The sequence below is a fragment of the Scyliorhinus torazame genome, chromosome 31, assembly GCF_047496885.1.
Source record: "Scyliorhinus torazame isolate Kashiwa2021f chromosome 31, sScyTor2.1, whole genome shotgun sequence".
Lineage (NCBI taxonomy): Eukaryota > Metazoa > Chordata > Chondrichthyes > Carcharhiniformes > Scyliorhinidae > Scyliorhinus > Scyliorhinus torazame.
The window spans coordinates 23232270-23253816 of record NC_092737.1 but is presented as its reverse complement, the minus strand read 5'-3'; the positions used below and the strand labels follow the sequence as shown (position 1 = coordinate 23253816).

Below are 21547 nucleotides of genomic sequence, written 5' to 3'. Positions count from 1 at the left end.
TGTAAATACTGACTCACTCCCCGGGGACCCTAAAAAACTGACACACTCCCCGGGGACCCCTCTGTAAATACTGACACACTCACCGGGGACTCCCTGTAAATACTGACACACTCCCCCCGGGGACCCCCTGTAAATACTGACACACTCCCCGGGGACCTCCTGTAAATACTGACACACTCCCCGGGGACCCCCCTGTAAATACTGACACACTCCCCGGGGACCCCCTGTAAATACTGACACACTCCCCGGGGACCCCCTGTAAATACTGACACACTCCCCGGGGACCCCCTGTAAATACTGACACACTCCCCGGGACCCCCTGTAAATACTGACACACTCCCCGGGGACCCCCTGTAAATACTGACACACTCCCCAGGGACCCCCTGTAAATACTGACACACTCCCCAGGGACCCCCTGTAAATACTGACACACTCCCCGGGGACCCCCCTGTAAATACTGACACACTCCCCGGGGACTCCCTGTAAATACTGACACACTCCCCAGGGACCCCCTGTAAATACTGACACACTCCCCGGGGACTCCCTGTAAATACTGACACACTCCCCAGGGACCCCCTGTAAATACTGACACAGTCCCCGGGGACCCCGTGTAAATACTGACACACTCCCCGGGGACCCCCTGTAAATACTGACACACTACCCGGGGACCCCCTGTAAATACTGACACACTCCCCAGGACGCCCTGTAAATACTGACACACTCCCCGGGACGCCCTGTAAATACTGACGCACTCCCCAGGACGCCCTGTAAATACTGACAGTCTCCCCGGGACGCCCTGTAAATACTGACACACTCCCCGGGGACTCAATACTGACACACTCCCCGGGGACTCCCTGTAAATACTGACACACTCCCCCGGGACCTCCCTGTAAATACTGACACACTCCCCGGGCACCCCCTGTAAATACTGACACTCTCCCCGGGGACTCCCTGTAAATACTGACTCACTCCCCGGGGACCCCCCTGTAAATACTGACACACTCCTCGGGGACCCCCGTAAATACTGACTCACTCCCCGGGGACCCCCTGTAAATACTGACTCACTCCCCGGGGACCCCCCTGTAAAATACTGACTCACTCCCCGGGGACTCCCTGTAAATACTGACTCACTCCCCGGGGACCCCCTGTAAATACTGACACACTCCTCGGGGACCCCCGTAAATACTGACTCACTCCCCGGGGACCCCCTGTAAATACTGACTCACTCCCCGGGGACCCCCCTGTAAAATACTGACTCACTCCCCGGGGACTCCCTGTAAATACTGACGCACTCCCCGGGGACACCCTGTAAATACTGACACACTCCCCGGGGACACCCTGTAAATACTGACACTCTCCCCGGGGACTCCCTGTAAATACTGACACTCTCCCCGGGGACTCCCTGTAAATACTGACACACTCCCCGGGACGCCCTGTAAATACTGACACTCTCCCCGGGGACACCCTGTAAATACTGACACACTCCCCCGATCCTTCATTTCTACCTCTGCAGGTGTACGTGTAGGTCTCAAAGGATTGATCTGGTATAAAGAGACAGCTGTGAGGGCCTGTCTCAGGGGAGCTGTTTGAGACAGGAACGGCAGGGTCGCTGTCCGCCTGTCCGATGGGCCCCCTTGGGGGGGCAGCGGGTTGGGGGGGTGCGGGGGGTGACCCGCGGGGCCGACGGGAAAGGTGGTTCACTGCAGGTGAGCCCGGAGCCCCCCCAATGGACTAAACTGCCCCCCACCCCCCCCCCCACCCCCTCCCCCCCACTCACCCTCAGGAACAAGTCGCAGCTGAATTGCCTCCCACTCCCGGGCCTGGGCCTCGGGCCTTCGGTCCAGGCCTCTCTCTCAGCCAGCTCAACCCGCCTCCCAGCTCTGCCGGCCCGGAAAGCATTGCCTGACCGCTGTGCCCAGTCCTCCGCCGCACAGGCCGAGATGGGAAATATAGTCAGGCGACAATTTTGTTTTTCCCACACAGAGGGCCTTCTCTCGTTTTGGCCTCATTTTTGGTCCGAAAAAACCCCACGGCAATTTGATTCTGACTACGTTGTCCGGTGGGTCGCGGACACCAGCAGAGTGGCCCAAAGCAGCTGGTTTCTATGATGGATTGGTTTTTTTTGTTGTTTTTTGGTGTGACTTTCCGAGGTGAGTCAGGAAGTTACCGGTGACCTGCCGGGGGGCCACCTCGTCCTCGCTCCACCGCCAGCTCTTGAAAAAGGTCAACGTCGCCCTATCCCTTTTTTATTTTCGCCAATTTTTCTCCCGGCAACCACGCACACTCCCCCCCACCCCCGCCGCCCCTCCCTCCCTGCCCCGCCTCACGCCAGAGGCAACAAAAAAAACCCTTCCGTTTCCACAAGCCAAAGGGGGAAACGTCACCGGAAACGAGGAGCCAAGTCATCGCCTGACGTCGCCCCCCCCCCCCCTGACGCGCTCTTCGATTTTCTCACTGAGCCGCCGCCATGGGGGGGGGGGGGGGTGCGGTTTGAAAAAATAGATCCCGCCTGACCACCCCCGTCTCCCCCCCCTCCCCCCTTCGAAAAATGTTTCGCGTGGTTCCCATGACTCGTCATAGAAAAGGGCGACTCAACCTTGGTTAGAATTATGGGTGAGGTCAATGTTCACGGGTCGCTACGGCCAGTGCGCCCTCCCACCCGCCTGCTCCGGATGGAGGCCTGGGTTTTGCGGGGCCGAGGGGAAGTGTGGGGTGGTGGGGAGGGAGGGAGGTTCGGGTTAGTGGGGGCGTTGGTGGGGGTGTGGGGGGAGCGGTGGCTGGTGGCCGCTATCTAGGCTTCTAGGTTGAGAAGGCCCGGCTCATCCCCAAACCAAACTACTCCACCACATCACACCAGGGCAATCCCTGTTGCTGTGCCGCTGACATCACAACAGGGAAATCCCTGTTGACGCGCCGATGACATCACACCAGGGCAATCCCTGTTGCCGTGCTGATGACATCACAACAGGGCAATCCCTGTTGCCGTGCCGGTGACATCACAACAGGGCAATCCCTGTTGATGCGCCGATGACATCGCAACAGGGAAATCCCTGTTGACGCGCCGATGACATCACACCAGGGCAATCCCTGTTGCCGTGCTGATGACATCACAACAGGGCAATCCCTGTTGCCATGCCGGTGACATCACAACAGGGCAATCCCTGTTGATGCGCCGATGACATCACAACAATGCAATCCCTGTTGACGCGCCGATGACATCACACCAGGGCAATCCCTGTTGCCGTGCTGATGACATCACAACAGGGCAATCCCTGTTGCCGTGCCGGTGACATCACTAGAATGCAATCCCTGTTGATGCGCCGATGACATCACACCAGGGCAATCCCTGTTGCCGTGCTGATGACATCACAACAGGGCAATCCCTGTTGACGCGCCGATGACATCACAACAATGCAATCCCTGTTGCCGTGCCGATGACATCACAATGCAATCCCTGTTGCCGTGCTGATGACATCACAACAGGGCAATCCTTGTTGCAATTCCGATGACATCTCCATTCCTGTTGCTCTTATTTGCTGCTTATACCATTCTGCTAAACAGCATAAAGCAACAAGTAATGGACAGAGATAAGCGATTCCACACCAACGCATCAGATCCAAGCTCTACAGTCCTGCCACATCCAGCTGTGAATGGTGGTGGACAATTAAACAACTCACTGGAGGAGGAGGCTCCACAAATAGCCCCATCCTCAATTCTGGAGGAGCCCAGCACATCTGTGCAAAAGACGAGGCTGGGGCATTCGCAACAATCTTCAGCCGGTAGCTCCGAGTGGGTGATCCGTCTCGGTCTCCTCCGGAGGTCCCAGCATCACAGATGTCAGTTTTCAGCCAATACGATTCACTCCGCGTGATGTCAACGGCTGAAGGGACTGGATACTGCAAAGGCTGTGGGTCCTGACAATATCCCGGCAATAGTACTGGAGACTTGTGCCCCAGAACGTGCCGCACCCCGAGCCAAGCTGTTCCAGTACAGCTACAACACTGGCATCTACCCGGCAATGTGGACAATTGCCCAGGTGTGTCCTGTACACAAGAAACAGGACAAATCCAACCCAGCCAATTCCCGCCTATCAGTCTCCGCTCCATCATCAGCACAGTGATGGAAGGAGTCATCAACAGAGCGGCAGTTACTCAGCAACAACCTGCTCACGGACACTCAGTGTGGGTTCGGCCAGGGTCACTCAGCTCCTGACCTCATTACAGCCTTGGTTCAAACATGGACAGAAGAGCTGAATGCCAGAGGTGAGGGGAGAGTGACTAATATCAAGGCAGCATTTGATCGAGTTTGGCATCAAGCTGCCCGAGCTAAACTGGAGTCAGTGGGAATCGGGGGGAAAACTCTCCGCTGGTGGGAGTCATACCCGGCACAAAGGAAGATGGTTGTGGTGGTTGGAGGTCAATCAACTCAGCTCCAGGACATCACCGCAGGAGTTCCTCAGGGTGGTGTCCTGGGCCCCAACCATCTTCAGCTGCTTCATCAATGACCTCCCATCTATCATAAGGTCAGAACTGGGGGTGTTTGTGGACGACTGCATAATGTTCAGCACCATTCGCGGCTCCTCAGATAATGAAGCAGTCCCTGTCCAAATGCAGCGAGACCTGGACAATACCCAGGCTCGGGGCTGACAAGTGGCAAGTTACATTCACGCCACACAAGTGCCAGGCTGGGAATTGAGCCTGGGACCCTGGAGCTGCGAAGCAACAGTGCTCACCACTGTGCTACCCCCGCTGCCCATGAATTTCAAGAAAAGCCCATGATGTCTTGGCGCCTCCATCTTTAATAATTATAATCGCTCATTGTCACAAGTCGGCTTCAGTGAAGTTACCGTGAAAAGCCCCTAGTCGCCACATTCCGGCGCCTGTGCGGGGGGCCGGTACGGGATCAGGATCTTTGACATGGTCCTTGCGATCCGAAGAATCCCAACCTCCCCATTGGCCTTCTCCCTCTGACTGACTGAGCCTGGGGCGGATCTGATCCGACGTTGAAAACATTCCGGAAGGATCGTGAAGCTCACCGGATCGGACATTTTGGAATGTTCACAAATCCAATCACACCTGGACCAGAATACCCGCTGGAAGGTCTGAGCACATCTCTGAGGGGTGGGTGGTGGTGGTGGGGGGGGGTTGGGTTAAGAGGGAAGCTGTAATCGGGGCCCAAAGGATACGGGGACTTGGCGCGCGACCGTCAGGACCTCACGGGGCCGTCGACAGCAGAGCCTGACCGAATTGGTGGCCGCCGGTGGAGGGGGCCGTTCCCCCCCCCCCCACCCCCCCCCGCCGCGGGGATGGGCCCCGGAAAGGTTGAGGGCCAGAATGGCCCGAGGGCGATGGCTTCAAAACAAGTGCGGGCGGCCCCGGCCCCGGAGCCGCCGTGCCGAACCTTCCGAGATCGGAAGAGGAAACGGCAGCAGGCCTTTAGGCCGCGTAGGCCGAGGCGGGGGAGGGGGATGGAGACGGAGGAACGCGTCGCAGAGGGCGACCGGGACTTGGCCATCGCAGCGGGTGACCTTTCACCTCACCCGCCATTTTCCTTCGTAACCAGGGTTCAGTTTTTCCCCTCGAGGGGGGGGGGGCCGAGGATGGAAGCATGCAGACACCAAAATTGTCAAACAGGTTTGTGGCGGCTGAATACCTTTTGTTGAATTGCTCCAACGGTTACCTTCAGAATGATGAGAAAGAATCAGCAGGTTGACACAGGACGCCCCCGCCCCCGATCCGAAGACGGTGATTCTCATGGGGTCGCCGCCAAAGAAGCCAATGTTCTCGCTCAGCCACCGTAAGGCCTGGATCTGATCGAGCAGGCCATAGTTACCCTTGGCGGCCATGTCTCCCGTGCTCAAGAAGCCTGGAAGGAAAGAGAGGTAGAGCGTTTAGGGCTTGCACACATCCTTCTTCACAGCTGCGCTCCGGGAGAAGGGGGAGTGACAGTGGTCAAGAATCGCGGAGGCCCCGCGGTGCAGGAGGGGGCCCATTCGGCCCATCGAGCCTGCACCGACCCTCTGAAAGAGCACTCTGCCTAGGCCCACTCCCCCGCCCTATCCCGGAAACCCAACCTAACATTTGGACACTAAGGGACAATTTAGCACGGACAATCCACCTAACCTGCACATCTTTGGACACTAAGGGACAATTTAGCACGGTCAATCCACCTAACCTGCACATCTTTGGACACTAAGGGACAATTTAGCATGGTCAATCCACCTAACCTGCACATCTTTGGACTGTGGGAGGAAACCGGAGCACCCGGAGGAAACCCACGCAGACACGGGGAGGATGTGCAGACTCCGCACAGACAGTGACCCAGCCGGGAATCGAACCTGGGACCATGGAGCTGTGAGGGAACAGACCTAACCACTGAGGCGTGTGATTATCAAATTTCCCCCAACCCCCTTAAATCTCTTCAAACCATTCACCTCGACCACTCCCTGTGGGAGGGAGTCCCACATTCTCCCCACTCCCTGTGGGAGCGAGTCCCACATTCTCCCCACACCCCGTGGGAGCGAGTCCCACATTCTCCCCGACTCCCCGTGGGAGCGAGTCCCACATTCTCCCCACTCCCTGTGGGAGCGAGTCCCACATTCTCCCCACTCCCTGTGGGAGCGAGTCCCACATTCTCCCCACTCCCTGTGGGAGCGAGTCCCCACATTCTCCCCACTCCCTGTGGGAGCGAGTCCCACATTCTCCCCCCAATCCCTGTGGGAGCGAGTCCCACTTGTCCCCACTCCCTGTGGGAGCGAAGACCACATTCTCCCCTCTCCCTGTGGGAGCGAGTCCCACATTCTCCCCCCTCCCTGTGGGAGCGAGTCCCACATTCTCCCCACTCCCTGTGGGAGCGAGTCCCACATTCTCCCCACTCCCTGTGGGAGCGAGTCCCACATTCTCCCCACTCCCTGTGGGAGCGAGTCCCACATTCTCCCCACTCCCTGTGGGAGCGAGTCCCAAATTCTCCCTTTGGGAGCGAGTGGGGCAGTGGGATTAGTTTGGGGATTGAGACAGGGCTATGGGGAGAGAGTGGGGCAGTGGGATTAGTTTGGGATTGATACAGGTCTATGGGGAGAGAGTGGGGCAGTGGGATTTGTTTGGGGATTGATACAGGGCTATGGGGAGAGAGTGGGGCAGTGGGATTTGTTTGGGGATTGATACAGGGCTATGGGGAGAGAATGGAGCAGTGGGATTAGTTTGGGGAGTGATACAGGGCTATGGGGAGAGAATGGGGCAGTGGGATTAGTTTGGGGAGTGATACAGGGCTATGGGGAGAGAGAGTGGCAGTGGGATTAGTTTGGGATTGATACAGGGCTATGGGGAGAGAGTGGGCAGTGGGATTAGTTTGGGATTGATACAGGGCTATGGGGAGAGAGTGGGCAGTGGATTAGTTTGGGATTGATACAGGGCTATGGGGAGAGAGTGGGCAGTGGGATTAGTTTGGGATTGATTACACGGCTATGTGGAGAGAGCGGGGCAGTGGGATTAGTTTGGGGATTGATACACGGCTATGGGGAGAGAGCGGGGCAGTGGGATTAGTTTGGGGATTGATACACGGCTATGGGGAGAGAGCGGGGCAGTGGGATTAGTTTGGTGATTGATACAGGGCTATGGGGAGAGAGTGGGGCAGTGGGATTAGTTTGGGATTGATACAGGGGCTATGGGGAGAGAGCGGGGTAGTGGGATTAGTTTTGGGGATTGACACAGGGCTATGGGGAGAGAGTGGGGCAGTGGGATTTCTTTGGGGATTGATACAGGGCTATGGGGAGAGAGTGGGGCAGTGGGATTTGTTTGGGGATTGATACAGGGCTATGGGGAGAGAATGGGGCAGTGGGATTAGTTTGGGGAGTGATACAGGGCTATGGGGAGAGAATGGGGCAGTGGGATTAGTTTGGGGAGTGATACAGGGCTATGGGGAGAGAGAGTGGCAGTGGGATTAGTTTGGGATTGATACAGGGCTATGGGGAGAGAGTGGGCAGTGGGATTAGTTTGGGATTGATACAGGGCTATGGGGAGAGAGTGGGCAGTGGATTAGTTTGGGATTGATACACGGCTATGTGGAGAGAGCGGGCAGTGGGATTAGTTTGGGATTGATACACGGCTATGGGGAGAGAGCGGGGCAGTGGGATTAGTTTGGGGATTGATACACGGCTATGGGGAGAGAGCGGGGCAGTGGGATTAGTTTGGTGATTGATACAGGGCTATGGGAGAGAGTGGGGCAGTGGGATTAGTTTGGGGAGTGATACAGGGCTATGGGAGAGAATGGGGCAGTGGGATTAGTTTGGGGAGTGATACAGGGCTATGGGGAGAGAGAGTGGCAGTGGGATTAGTTTGGGATTGATACAGGGCTATGGGGAGAGAGGTGGCAGTGGGATTAGTTTGGGATTGATACAGGGCTATGGGAGAGAGTGGGCAGTGGGATTAGTTTGGGATTGATACAGGGCTATGGGGAGAGAATGGGGCAGTGGGATTAGTTTGGGGAGTGATACAGGGCTATGGGGAGAGAATGGGCAGTGGGATTAGTTTGGGGAGTGATACAGGGCTATGGGAGAGAGAGTGGCAGTGGGATTAGTTTGGGATTGATACAGGGCTATGGGGAGAGAGTGGGCAGTGGGATTAGTTTGGGATTGATACAGGGCTATGGGGAGAGAGTGGGCAGTGGGATTAGTTTGGGATTGATACACGGCTATGTGGAGAGAGCGGGGCAGTGGGATTAGTTTGGGGATTGATACACGGCTATGGGGAGAGAGCGGGGCAGTGGGATTAGTTTGGGGATTGATACACGGCTATGGGGAGAGAGCGGGGCAGTGGGATTAGTTTGGGATTGACACAGGGCTATGGGGAGAGAGCGGGGCAGTGGGATTAGTTTGGGGATTGATACAGGGCTATGGGGAGAGAGTGGGGCAGTGGGATTAGTTTGGGGATTGATACAGGGCTATGGAGAGAGAGTGGGCAGTGGGATTGGTTGGGATGGATACAGGGCTATGGGGAGAGCGGGGCAGTGGGATTAGTTTGGGGATTGATACAGGGCTCTGGGGAGAGAGTGGGGCAGTGGGATTAGTTTTGGGATTGATACAGGGCTATGGGGAGAGAGTGGGGAAGTGGGATTAGTTTGGGGATTGATACAGGGCTCTGGGGAGAGAGCAGGGCAGTGGATTAGTTTGGGATTGATACAGGGCTATGGGGAGAGAGAGTGGCAGTGGGATTAGTTTGGGGATTGGCACAGGGCTATGGGGAAAGAGCGGGGCAGTGGGATTAGTTTGGGATTGATACAGGGCTATGGGGAGAGAGTGGGCAGTGGGATTAGTTTGGGATTGATACACGGCTAAAGGGAAAGAGCAGGTCAGTGGAATTAGTTTGGGATTGATTCACGGCTATGGGGGGAGAGTGAGGCAGTGGGATTCGTTTGGGATTGATACAGGGCTATGGGGAGAGTGTGAGGCAGTGGGATTAGTTTGGGGATTGATACAGGGCTATGGGGAGAGAGTGGGGCAGTGGGATTAGTTTGGGATTGATACAGGGCTATGGGGAGAGATCGGGGCAGAGGGATTAGTTTGGGATTGATACAGGGCTCTAGGGAGTAAATGGGGCCATGGGATTAGTTTGGGGATTGATACACGGCTATGGGGAGAGAGCGGGGCAGTGGGATTAGTTTGGGGATTGATACACGGCTATGGGGAGAGAGCGGGGCAGTGGGATTAGTTTGGTGATTGATACAGGGCTATGGGGAGAGAGTGGGGCAGTGGGATTAGTTTGGGGATTGATACAGGGCTATGGGGAGAGAGCGGGGCAGTGGGATTGGTTGGGATGGATGCAGGGCTCTGGGGAGAGAGTGGGGCTGTGGGATTAGTTTGGGAATATTACAGTTCACGAGCAGCAGTAGGCTGCTGATGAAAAGTTGTCAACCTCTGATCTCCCCGCTCGCAAATGAAGAAATCGTCATCTCTTCCCAGGAGTTCAGTTTGGGCTCAGTGACTGGCACTCCGAGCCAGGGAGCCCCTCTGCGGGCACTCGAGCAGGTAACCAGGGCTGAGGGGGCGGTGCCCACTGCAAATGCTGACTGGGCCTCCCCCCCCCACCCCCCACCCCCACCCCCGATCCCGCCATCATGCTTGGCCGCCATATTGAAAATGTGCCCAACATCCCAGCCGACCCACCGTGGAAGAGAGAAGAGGGTCCTCCTGAAAATGAGGATGGCCGGCTCTCCAGGAACACCCTGAGGCTGGGCGGTGGAGCTCACCGGTGACAATCAACCTGGAAGACCCATCTTTAGGTGTTCTACAACCCCGCCCCCCCCCCCCTCGCCGCACTGCTGTGCCCCAGAACGCAGGCTCGACCAAGGCCTCCGTCGCAAACACTGGGAGACAGCCGCAGGCCTTGTTCAGGCTAAGCCCCGGCTTCTACAACTGGAAGTCTTTCATGTGGAACTTTTGTCCAAAGCCTTCCCCTGGCTTGGCTGGGTCTTTCAGCTTGTCGGATCCTCGGGCGTCCAACCAGCAGCCTGTTCCAGAACTGATCTGGGGACCAGCGGGGGCCTACGCGACGGAGCTGCCTCCGCACTCTGGGTCCGCCGTGGAGCCCGTGCTCACGCGCAGACTGTAAACGCATATCCGCAGTTAAAGCTGTGAGATTTACTCCGGTTCCCTGCTGGCCCCCTGCGGGTAAGTGAATCGTTTATCTTTTTTTGCGGAAAGTGGGGAGTGAAACGCCAGCGTTTTTACGTCGGACATGACCCCATTTCGGGAGAAAATGTTTTGGCTGGGATTGAACCACCTTTGGGACGGCGGGACAAGGCGGCGCGGGCGGGCTCCGGGGTCCAGGGGGGGGGGGGCCCGCGGGGCGATCTGGCCCCCGGGGGGTGCCCCCACGGTGGCCTGGCCCGAGATCGGGGCCCACCGATCGGCGGGCGGGCCAGTGCCGTGGGGGCACTCTTTTCCTTCCGCCTTCGCCACGGTCTCCACTATGGCGGAGGCGGAAGAGACCCCCTCCACTGCGCATGCGCGGGGATGCCGTGAGCGGCCGCTGACGCTCCCGCGCATGCGCCGCCCGGCAAAGTCACTTCCGCGCCAGCTGGCGGGGCGGAAATCAGTCCGGCGCGGGCCTAGCCCCTCAAGGTTAGGGCTCGGCCCCTCAAGATGTGGAGGATTCCGCACCTTTGGGGCGGCGCGATGCCCGACTGATTCGCGCCGTTTTTGGCGCCGGTCGGCGGACATCGCGCCGATTACGGAGAATCCCACCCCTGGTTCTGGACACTCCCCACCATCAGGAACATCCTTCCTGCATCGACCCTGTCCAGTCCCCCCCACCATCGGGAACATCCTTCCTGCGTCGACCCTGTCCAGTCCCCCCCCACCATCGGGAACATCCTTCCTGCATCGACCCTGTCCAGTCCCCCCCCCCCCCCCCCCCACCATCGGGAACATCCTTCCTGCATCGACCCTGTCCAGTCCCCCCCACCATCGGGAACATCCTTCCTGCATCGACCCTGTCCAGTCCCCCCCACCATCGGGAACATCCTTCCTGCATCGACCCTGTCCAGTCCCCCCCACCATCGGGAACATCCTTCCTGCATCGACCCTGTCCAGTCCCCCCCACCATCGGGAACATCCTTCCTGCATCGACCCTGTCCAGTCCCCCCCCACCATCGGGAACATCCTTCCTGCATCTACCCTGTCCAGTCCCCCCCCCCCCCCCCCCATCGGGAACATCCTTCCTGCATCGACCCTGTCCAGTCCCCCCCCACCATCGGGAACATCCTTCCTGCATCGACCCTGTCCAGTCCCCCCCACCATCGGGAACATCCTTCCTGCATCGACCCTGTCCAGTCCCCCCCCCACCATCGGGAACATCCTTCCTGCATCGACCCTGTCCAGTCCCCCCCCACCATCGGGAACATCCTTCCTGCATCGACCCTGTCCAGTCCCCCCCACCATCGGGAACTTCCTTCCTGCATCTACCCTCTCCAGTCCCCCCCACCATCGGGAACATCCTTCCTGCATCGACCCTGTCCAGTCCCCCCCACCATCGGGAACATCCTTCCTGCATCGACCCTGTCCAGTCCCCCCCCACCATCGGGAACATCCTTCCTGCATCTACCCTGTCCAGTCCCCCCCACCATCGGGAACACCCTTCCTGCATCGACCCTGTCCAGTCCCCCCCACCATCGGGAACATCCTTCCTGCATCAACCCTGTCCAGTCCCCCCCCCCCACCATCGGGAACATCTTTCCGGCATCGACCCTGTCCAGTCCGGTTAGAATTTTATAATCTCTATGAGATCCCCCCTCATTCTTCTGAACTCCAGCGAGAACAATCCCAACGTAGTCAATCTCTCCTCATATGACAGTCCCGCCATCCCTGGAATCAGTCTGGTAAACCTTCGCTGCTCTCCCTCGAGAGCAAGAACATCCTTCCTCAGAGAAGGAGACCCAAACTGCCCACAATACTCCAGGTGTGGCCTCACTAAGGCCCTGTATAATCGCAGCCACACATCTCTGCTCCTGTACTCGAAACCTCTCGCAATGAAGGCCAACATACCATTAGCCTTCTTTACCGCCTGCTGTACCTGCAGCTTACCTTCAGCGACTGGTGCACAAGGACACCCAGGTCCCGCTGCACACTACCCTCTCCCATTTCGGATAATAACCTTCCAACTCTTTTTTGCTACCAAAGTGGATACCCTCGCATTTATCCAAATTATACTGCGTCTGCCATGCATTTGCCCACTCGCCCAACCTGTCCAGAGCACACAGAATGATCTCTGTATCCTCCTCACAGCTCACCCCCCCACCCATGGTGCCAGCTCTCTCAGAAACAGCTCTGAAGGAGGGGCGCGGGAAGCGGAAGTGGTAACTCTGTTTGCCTCTCCAGAGATGCTGCCAGAACCTGCTGGGTTTTTCCAGGATTTTCATGAGGAAGGCTTGGGACAAAGTTCCACATGAAAGACTTTGGGCTGCAATCTCCATTCCTGAGACTAAGGGCGCGATTCTCCGGAAAAATGTCCAACTGCTGCAGCGAGCGCAAATAACGCATCGCCAGCCGATTTGCTGGCACCAAGCTCACCACCCCCCCCCCCCCCCCCCCCCCCGCCCCCAACAAGCTCGGGAAGCACCTCGGATGCTCTTGCCCAGCCAACCCCAGCCAGCTCTCAACAATGGCGGCGAGGAGACCGCCTCCAGGATTCGGGGACGCTGACCTGGGGAATATCTAATCTAAATGGTTTATCTCAGACATCCCTTGACAGCAGATATTCCTGGGTTGGCTCACTGTATTTAAAAGTGGATTTTGACCAGAGATGGGTTTTGCTTGAGTGGGGATAATAGATAACAGATAGGATTTAGTGTCTCGTTGTCATTGTTGAGCATTGTTTAACTGCTAATTGTGAGCTTATTTTCTGGTCTGACATTAAAATTGGTTTAATCCTGTGTTCGTAAAGTTCGCTTCGATATACCACATCCCTATTTGTGCGTGGGATCACTCCCGGAGCGAGGAATCCTTTCCTCACGGTCTTACAAATTAAACAAAATATTGGCGTTTCTGTCCAATATCCGAGGAAAGGTCGGGACCTTGGTCCGGGTAACTCACAATCTCACTCATTCACACACACTAACACAAACTCCGTCACACACACTAACACCCACACACACACCCACTCACTCACACAGACTCACTCACACACACATACACACACACTCACATATGCATTCACAGATACACACACTCGCACAGACACTCACACGCTCACACACACACTCACGCATATTCTCACACATACCCACACAGTCACACTCACTCACACATACTCACAGTCACCCAGACACACACACTCACTCACACACTCACTCACACACACACACTCACTCACTCACACACTCACACACACACATTCACTCATACTAACTTACACACTGACACACACACACTCACTCACACACTCACACACACGCTCACTCACTCACACTCACTCACTCACACTCACTCGCAGTCACACACACTCACTCACTTACACAGTCACACACACTCATTCATACACACTCACACACACACTCACTCACACTCAATCACTCTTGCACACCCACCCACTCATACACACTCAAACACACACACTCACTCACACACATGCACACTCAGTCACACACACTCACACACTCACCCACACCCACTCACACGCAGTCACACACACTCACTCACTCACACACTCACACACACACACACACACTCATATTAACTTACACACTGACACACACACACTCACTCACACAAACTCACTCACAGTCGCTCACTCACACACACACACTCACTCACACTCATTCACACTCACACACAAACTCACTTACACACACTCACACACACACTTACACACTCACTCACACTGACACACACAAACACACACTCACTCACATACACACTCACTCTCACACACACACATTCACACACAGACACTCACTCATACTCACTGACACACACACTCACTCACAATCTCACACACGCTCACTCACTCACACTCACTCGCAGTCACACACACTCACTCACACTCAATCACTCTTGCACACCCACTCTCACACTCACTCAAACACACACACTCACTCACACACTCACGCACATGCACACTCAGTCACACACACTCACTCATACACACTCACTCACTCACACCCACACACACTCACTCACACTCAATCACTCTTGCACACCCACTCACACACACACTCATTCACAGTCGCTCACTCACACACTCACTCATGCACATACTCTCACTCACACTCACTCACACACATTCACTCACACACACTCACTCACACACATTCACTCACACACACACACACACTCACAAATACACACTCTCACACTCACACTCACGCACATTCTCACACAGTCACACTCGCACACACTCACTCACTCACACATTCTCACACAGTCACACTCACACACACTCACTCACTCACACAGTCACTCAGACACACACACTGTTGGGAGTGTAAAAATGGCAGGAGATCCCAGACCCGTGTTATGCTCCTCCTGCTCAATGTGGGAGTTCAGGGACGCGGCCGATGCCCCTGACTCCTTCATGTGCGGGAAGTGTGTCCAGCTGCAGCTCCTGTTAGACCGCATGACGGCTCTGGAGCTGCGGATGGACTCACTTTGGAGCATCCGCGATGCTGAGGAGGTCGTGGATGGCACGTTTAGCGAGTTGGTCACACCGCAGATTAGGATTGGTGAGGGAGACAGGGAATGGGTGACCAAAAGGCAGAGAAAGAGCAGGAAGGCAGTGCAGGTATCCCCTGCGGTCATCTCCCTCTAAAACAGGTATACTGCTTTGGATACTGTTGGGGGAGATGACTCACCAGGAGAAGGTAGTAGTCGCCAGGCTCATGGCACCGTGGCTGGCTCTACTGCACAGAAGGGCGGGAAAATGACTGGCAGGGCTATAGTCATAGGGGATTCAATCGTAAGGGGAGTAGACAGGCGTTTCTGTGGTCAAAAACGAGAATCCCGAATGGTACGTTGCCTCCCGGGTGCACGGGTCAGGGATGTCTCAGATCGGCTGCAGGACATACTGAAGGGGGAGGGTGAACAGCCAATTGTCGTGGTGCATATAGGCACCAATGATATAGGTAAAAAACGGGGTGAGGTCCTACAATCAGAATTTAGGGAGTTAGGAGATAAGTTAAAAAGTAGGACCTCAAAGGTAGTAATCTCAGGATTGCACCAGTGCCACGAGACAGTCAGAGTAGAAATTCAAGAACAGTCAGAATGAATACGTGCCTTGAGAGATGGTGCAGGAGGGAGGGGTTCAGATTTTTGGTACATTGGAACCGGTTCAGGGGGCGGTGGGACCATTACAAATCGGATGGTCTACACCTGGGCAGGACTGGAACCAATGTCCTAGGGGGTGCTTTTGCTAACACTGTTGGGGAGGTTTTAAACTAATGTGGCAGGGGGATGGGAACCAGATTAGGAAGTTAGAGGTCAGTAAAGAGGCAGCAACTAAAGCCAGTAAGGTAATAAACTCAATGTGACTAAGGGGAAGAGTAGACAGGGAAGAGATGATGAACGCAAAGGTGTCTGAGGTGCATTTGTTTCAATGCGAGAAGTGCATCAGGTAAGGCCGATGAACTTAGGGCTTGGATTAGTACCTGGGAATATGATGTTATTGGTATTACTGAGACTTGGTTGAGGGAAGGGCAAGACTAGCAACTAAATATCCCAGGGTATAGATGCTTCAGGAGGGATAGAGAGGGAGGTAAAAGGGGTGGAGGAGTTGGATTACTGGTCAGAGATGATATCACAGCTGTGATTAAGGAGGGCACGATGGAGGATTTGAGCACTGAGGCAATATGGGTAGAGCTAAGAAATAGGAATTGTTGGGACTTTACTACAGGCCTCCCAAAAGCGAGCGTGAAGTAGAGGTACAAATATGTAGACAGATTAAAGAAAAATGTAGGAGCAATAGGGTGGTCGTGATGGGAGATTTTAACTTCCCCAACATTGAATGGGACTCATGTAGTGTTGGAGGCGTAGATGGAGCAGAATTTGTAAGGGGCATCCAGGAGAGTTTTTTAGAGCAGCATGTAAATAGTCCAACTCGGGAAGCGGCCATACTGGACCTGATATTGGGGAATGTACCCGGCCAGGTGGTTGAAGTTTCAGTCGGTGATTACTTTGGGAATAGCGATCACAATTCCGTAAGTTTTAGACTACTCATGGACAAAGACGCGAGTGGTCCTAAAGGAAGAGTGCTAAATTGAGGAAAGGCCAAGTATAACAAAATTCGGCAGGAGCAAGGGAATGCGGATAGGGAGCAGCTGTTTAAGGGTAAATCCACATTTGAAATGTGGGAGTCTTTTCAGGAAAGGTTGATTAGAGTGCAGGACAGACATGTCCCTGTGAAAATGAGGGATAGAAATGGCAAGATTAGGGAACCATGGATGACGGGTGGAATTGTGAGACTAGCTAAGATGAAAAAGGAAGCATACATAAGATCTGGGCGACTTAAAACTGATGAAGCTTTGTAGGAATATCGGGAAAGTAGGACAAATCTCAAACGCGCAATAAAGAGGGCTAAAAGGGGTCATGAAATATCTTTGGCTAACAGGGTTAAGGAAAATCCCAAAGCCTTTTATTCAAATATAAGGAGCAAGGGGGTAACTAGAGAAAGGATTGGCCCACTCAAAGACAAAAGAGGGAATTTATGCGTGGAGTCAGAGGAAATGGGTGAGATTCTTAATGAGTACTTTGCATCGGTATTCACCAAGGAGAGGGACATGACGGATGTTGAGGCTAGTGATGGATGTTTAAATACTCTAGGTCAAGTCGGCATAAGGAAAGGGGAAGTTTTGGGTATTCTAAAAGGTATTAAGGTGGACAAGTCCCCAGGTCCAGATGGGATCTATCCCAGGTTACTGAGGGAAGCGAGGGATGAAATAGCTGGGGCCTTAACAGATATCTTTGCAGCATCCTTGAGCATGGGTGAGGTCCCAGAGGACTGGAGAATTGCTAATGTTGTCCCTTTGTTTAAGAAAGGTAGCAGGGCTAATCCAGGGAATTATAGACCTGTGAGCTTGACGTCTGTGGTAGGCAAACTGTTGGAGAAGATACTGAGGGTTAGGATCTATTCACATTTGGAAGAAAACAGACTTATCAGTGATAGGCAGCATGATTTTGTGCAGGGAAGGTCATGTCTCACAAACCTAATAGAATTCTTTGAGGAAGTGACAAAGTTAATTGATGAGGGAAGGGCTGTAGATGTCATATACATGGACTTCAGTAAGGCGTTTGATAAAGTTTCCCATGGCTGGTTGATGGGAAAAGTGAAGTCGTATGGGGTTCAGGGTGTACTAGCTAGATGGATAAAGAACTGGCTGGGCAACAGGAGACAGAGAGTAGTGGTGGAAGGGAGTGTCTCACAATGGAGAAAGGTGACTAGTGGTGTTCCACAGGGATCCGTGCTGGGACCGCTGTTGTTTGTGATATACATAAATGATCTGGACGAAGGTATAGGTGGTCTGATTAGCAAGTTTGCGGATGATACTAAGATTGGTGGAGTTGCAGATAGCGAGGAGGACTGTCAGAGAATACAGGAAAATATAGATAGATTGGAGAGTTGGGCAGAGAAATGGCAGATGGAGTTCAATTCAGGCAAATGCGAGGTGATGCATTTTGGAAGATCCAATTCAAGAGCGGACTCTACGGTCAATGGAAGAGTCCTGGGGAAAATTGATGTACAGAGAGATCTGGGAGTTCAGGTCCATTGCACCCTGAAGGTGGCAACGCAGGTCGATAGAGTGGTCAAGAAGGCATACAGCATGCTTGCCTTCATCGAACGAGGTATTGAGTACAAGAGTCGGCAGGTCATGTTACAGTTGTATAGGACTTTGGTTAGGCCACATTTGGAATACTGCGTGCAGTTCTGGTCGCCACATTACCAGAAGGATGTGGATGCTTTAGAGAGGGTGCAGAGGAGGTTCACCAGGACGTTGCCTGGTATGGAGGGTACTAGCTATGAAGAAAGGTTGAGTAGATTAGGATTGTTTTCGCTGGAAAGACGGAGGTTGAGGGGGGACCTGATTGAGGTCTATAAAATTATGAGAGGTATGGACAGGGTGGATAGCAACAAGCTTTTTCCAAGAGAGGGGGTGTCAATTACAAGGGGTCATGATTTCAAGGTGAGAGGGGGAAAGTTTAAGGAGATGTGTGTGGAAAGTTTTTTACGCAGAGGGTGGTGGGTGTCTGGAACGCTGTGCCAGCGGAGGTGGTAGAGGCGGGCACGATAGCATCATTCAAGATGCATCTAGACAGATATATGAACGGGCGGGGAACACAGGGAAGTAGATCCTTGGAAAATAAGCGACAGGTTTAGATAAAGGATCTGGATCGACGCAGGCTGGGAGGGCCGAAGGGCCTGTTCCTGTGCTGTCATTTTCTTTGTTCTTTGTTACACACACTCACTCACACACACACATTCACACACACTCACTCTCATACACACTCACTCACACACACAGCCACACACACACTAACACTAAGACACAAATGCACACACACATACTCACTCTCACACACACGTTCACACTCACACACACTCTCTCACACACACACATTCACACACACTCACTCTCATACACACTCACTCACACACACAGCCACACACACACTAACACTAAGACACAAATGCACACACACATACTCACTCTCACACACACGTTCACACTCACACACACTCTCTCACACACACACGCACACACATACACATACACACACTCTCACACATTCACACACTCACTCACACACACTGACACGCTCACACTCACACACACACTCACTCACTCACACACATTCACACTCACTCTATCACACACATGCACACCCATACACACACACTCACTCACACACGCTCTCACACACACTCACTCTCACACACACTCACTCTCACACACACATTCACACACTCAATCTCACACACACACAGACACACAAACACACACTCACTCTCACACACACACAGACGCTCACACACACACAAACACACACATTCACTCTCACTCTCACATACACTCAATCACACAGCCACACGCACACTAACACACACACGCACTCACTCACACACACTCACTCATACAAACAGACACACACACTCATTCATACAGGCACACACACTCACTCACACACACTCGCTCTCTCACACACACTCGCTCTCTCACACACACTCACTCACACACACTCGCTCTCTCACACACGCTCGCTCTCTCACACACGCTCGCTCTCTCACGCACGCTCGCTCACGCACGCTCGCTCGCTCACACACACTCTCTCTCTCACGCACGCTCGCTCTCTCACGCCGCTCGCTCTCTCACGCACACTCACTCTCACGCACGCTCGCTCGCTCACACACACTCTCTCTCACACACTCGCTCTCACGCACGCTCGCTCTCTCACGCACACGCGCTCTCACACGCTCGCTCTCTCACACACGCTCGCTCTCTCACGCACGCTCGCTCTCTCACGCACGCTCGCTCTCTCACACACGCTCGCTCTCTCACGCACACTCGCTCTCACGCACGCTCGCTCGCTCACACACACTCTCTCTCACACACTCGCTCTCTCACGCACGCTCGCTCTCTCACGCACACTCGCTCTCACACACACGCTCGCTCTCTCACGCACGCTCGCTCGCTCACACACACTCGCTCTCACACACACTCGCTCTCACACACACACTCGCTCTCTCACGCACGCTCGCTCTCTCACACACACTCGCTCTCTCACACACACTCGCTCTCTCACACACACTCGCTCTCTCACGCACGCTCGCTCGCTCACACACACTCGCTCTCTCACACACACTCGCTCTCTCACGTACGCTCGCTCTCTCACGCACGCTCGCTCTCTCACGCACGCTCGCTCTCTCACGCACACTCGCTCCCTCACGCACACTCGCTCTCTCACGAACATTCGCTCTCACGCACACTCGCTCTCACGCACACTCGCTCTCACGCACACTCGCTCTCACGCACACTCGCTCTCTCACACACTCGCTCTCTCACACACTCACTCACGCTCTCTCACACACACTCGCTCTCTCACACACTCGCTCTCTCACACTCACGCTCTCTCACACACTCACGCTCTCTCACACACACTCACGCTCTCTCACACACACTCTCTCTCTCACACACACTCGCTCTCTCACACTCACTCACGTTCTATCACACACACTCGCTCTCTCACACACACTCGCTCTCTCACACACACTCGCTCTCTCACACTCACTCACGCTCTCTCACACACACTCGCTCGCTCACACACTCGCTCACACACTCGCTCGCTCACACACTCGCTCTCTCACACACACTCGCTCTCTCACACACACTCGCTCTCTCATGCACACTCGCTCTCTCACGCACACTCGCTCTCTCACGCACACTCGCTCTCTCACACACACTCACTCTCACACACACGCTCGCTCTCACACACGCTCGCTCTCACACACGCTCGCTCTCTCACACACGCTCGCTCTCTCACGCACGCTCACTCTCTCACACACTCACTCACACACACACACCCACACACCCACTCACACACATTCACACTCACGCACTCTCACACGCACTCTCTCACACACATGCACACCCAGACACACACACACATTCACACACACACACCCACTTAATCACTCACACACACACACTCACTCACACACACACACAGAGACACTCACACATACAGACAAACTCACACATACAGACACTCACACACTCACACACAGACACACAGACGCGCACACATACACACACACACACACTCACTCACACACACTCACACACACCCACTCACACACATTCACACTCTCACACACATGCACACCCATACACACACACTCAAACATTCACACACTCACACACACACACTCACTCTCACACACACACACGCTCGCTCTCTCACACACGCTTGCTCTCTCAATCACACTCGCTCTCTCACACACACTCGCTCTCTCACACACACTCGCTCTCTCACACGCACTCGCTCTCTCACACACGCTCGCTCTCTCAC

General features: G+C 54.6%; 1 protein-coding gene across 1 annotated transcript in view; it reads right to left on the bottom strand.

Moving 5' to 3' along the window:
• Nucleotides 1-21547, bottom strand: part of LOC140404761 (neuroligin-4, X-linked-like) — a 1287888-nt gene that overhangs the window by 469874 nt on the left and 796467 nt on the right. Inside the window, 1 exon segment of the mRNA XM_072493476.1 lies at nt 5680-5865. Within this exon segment, the coding sequence (XP_072349577.1) occupies nt 5680-5865 (186 nt within the window).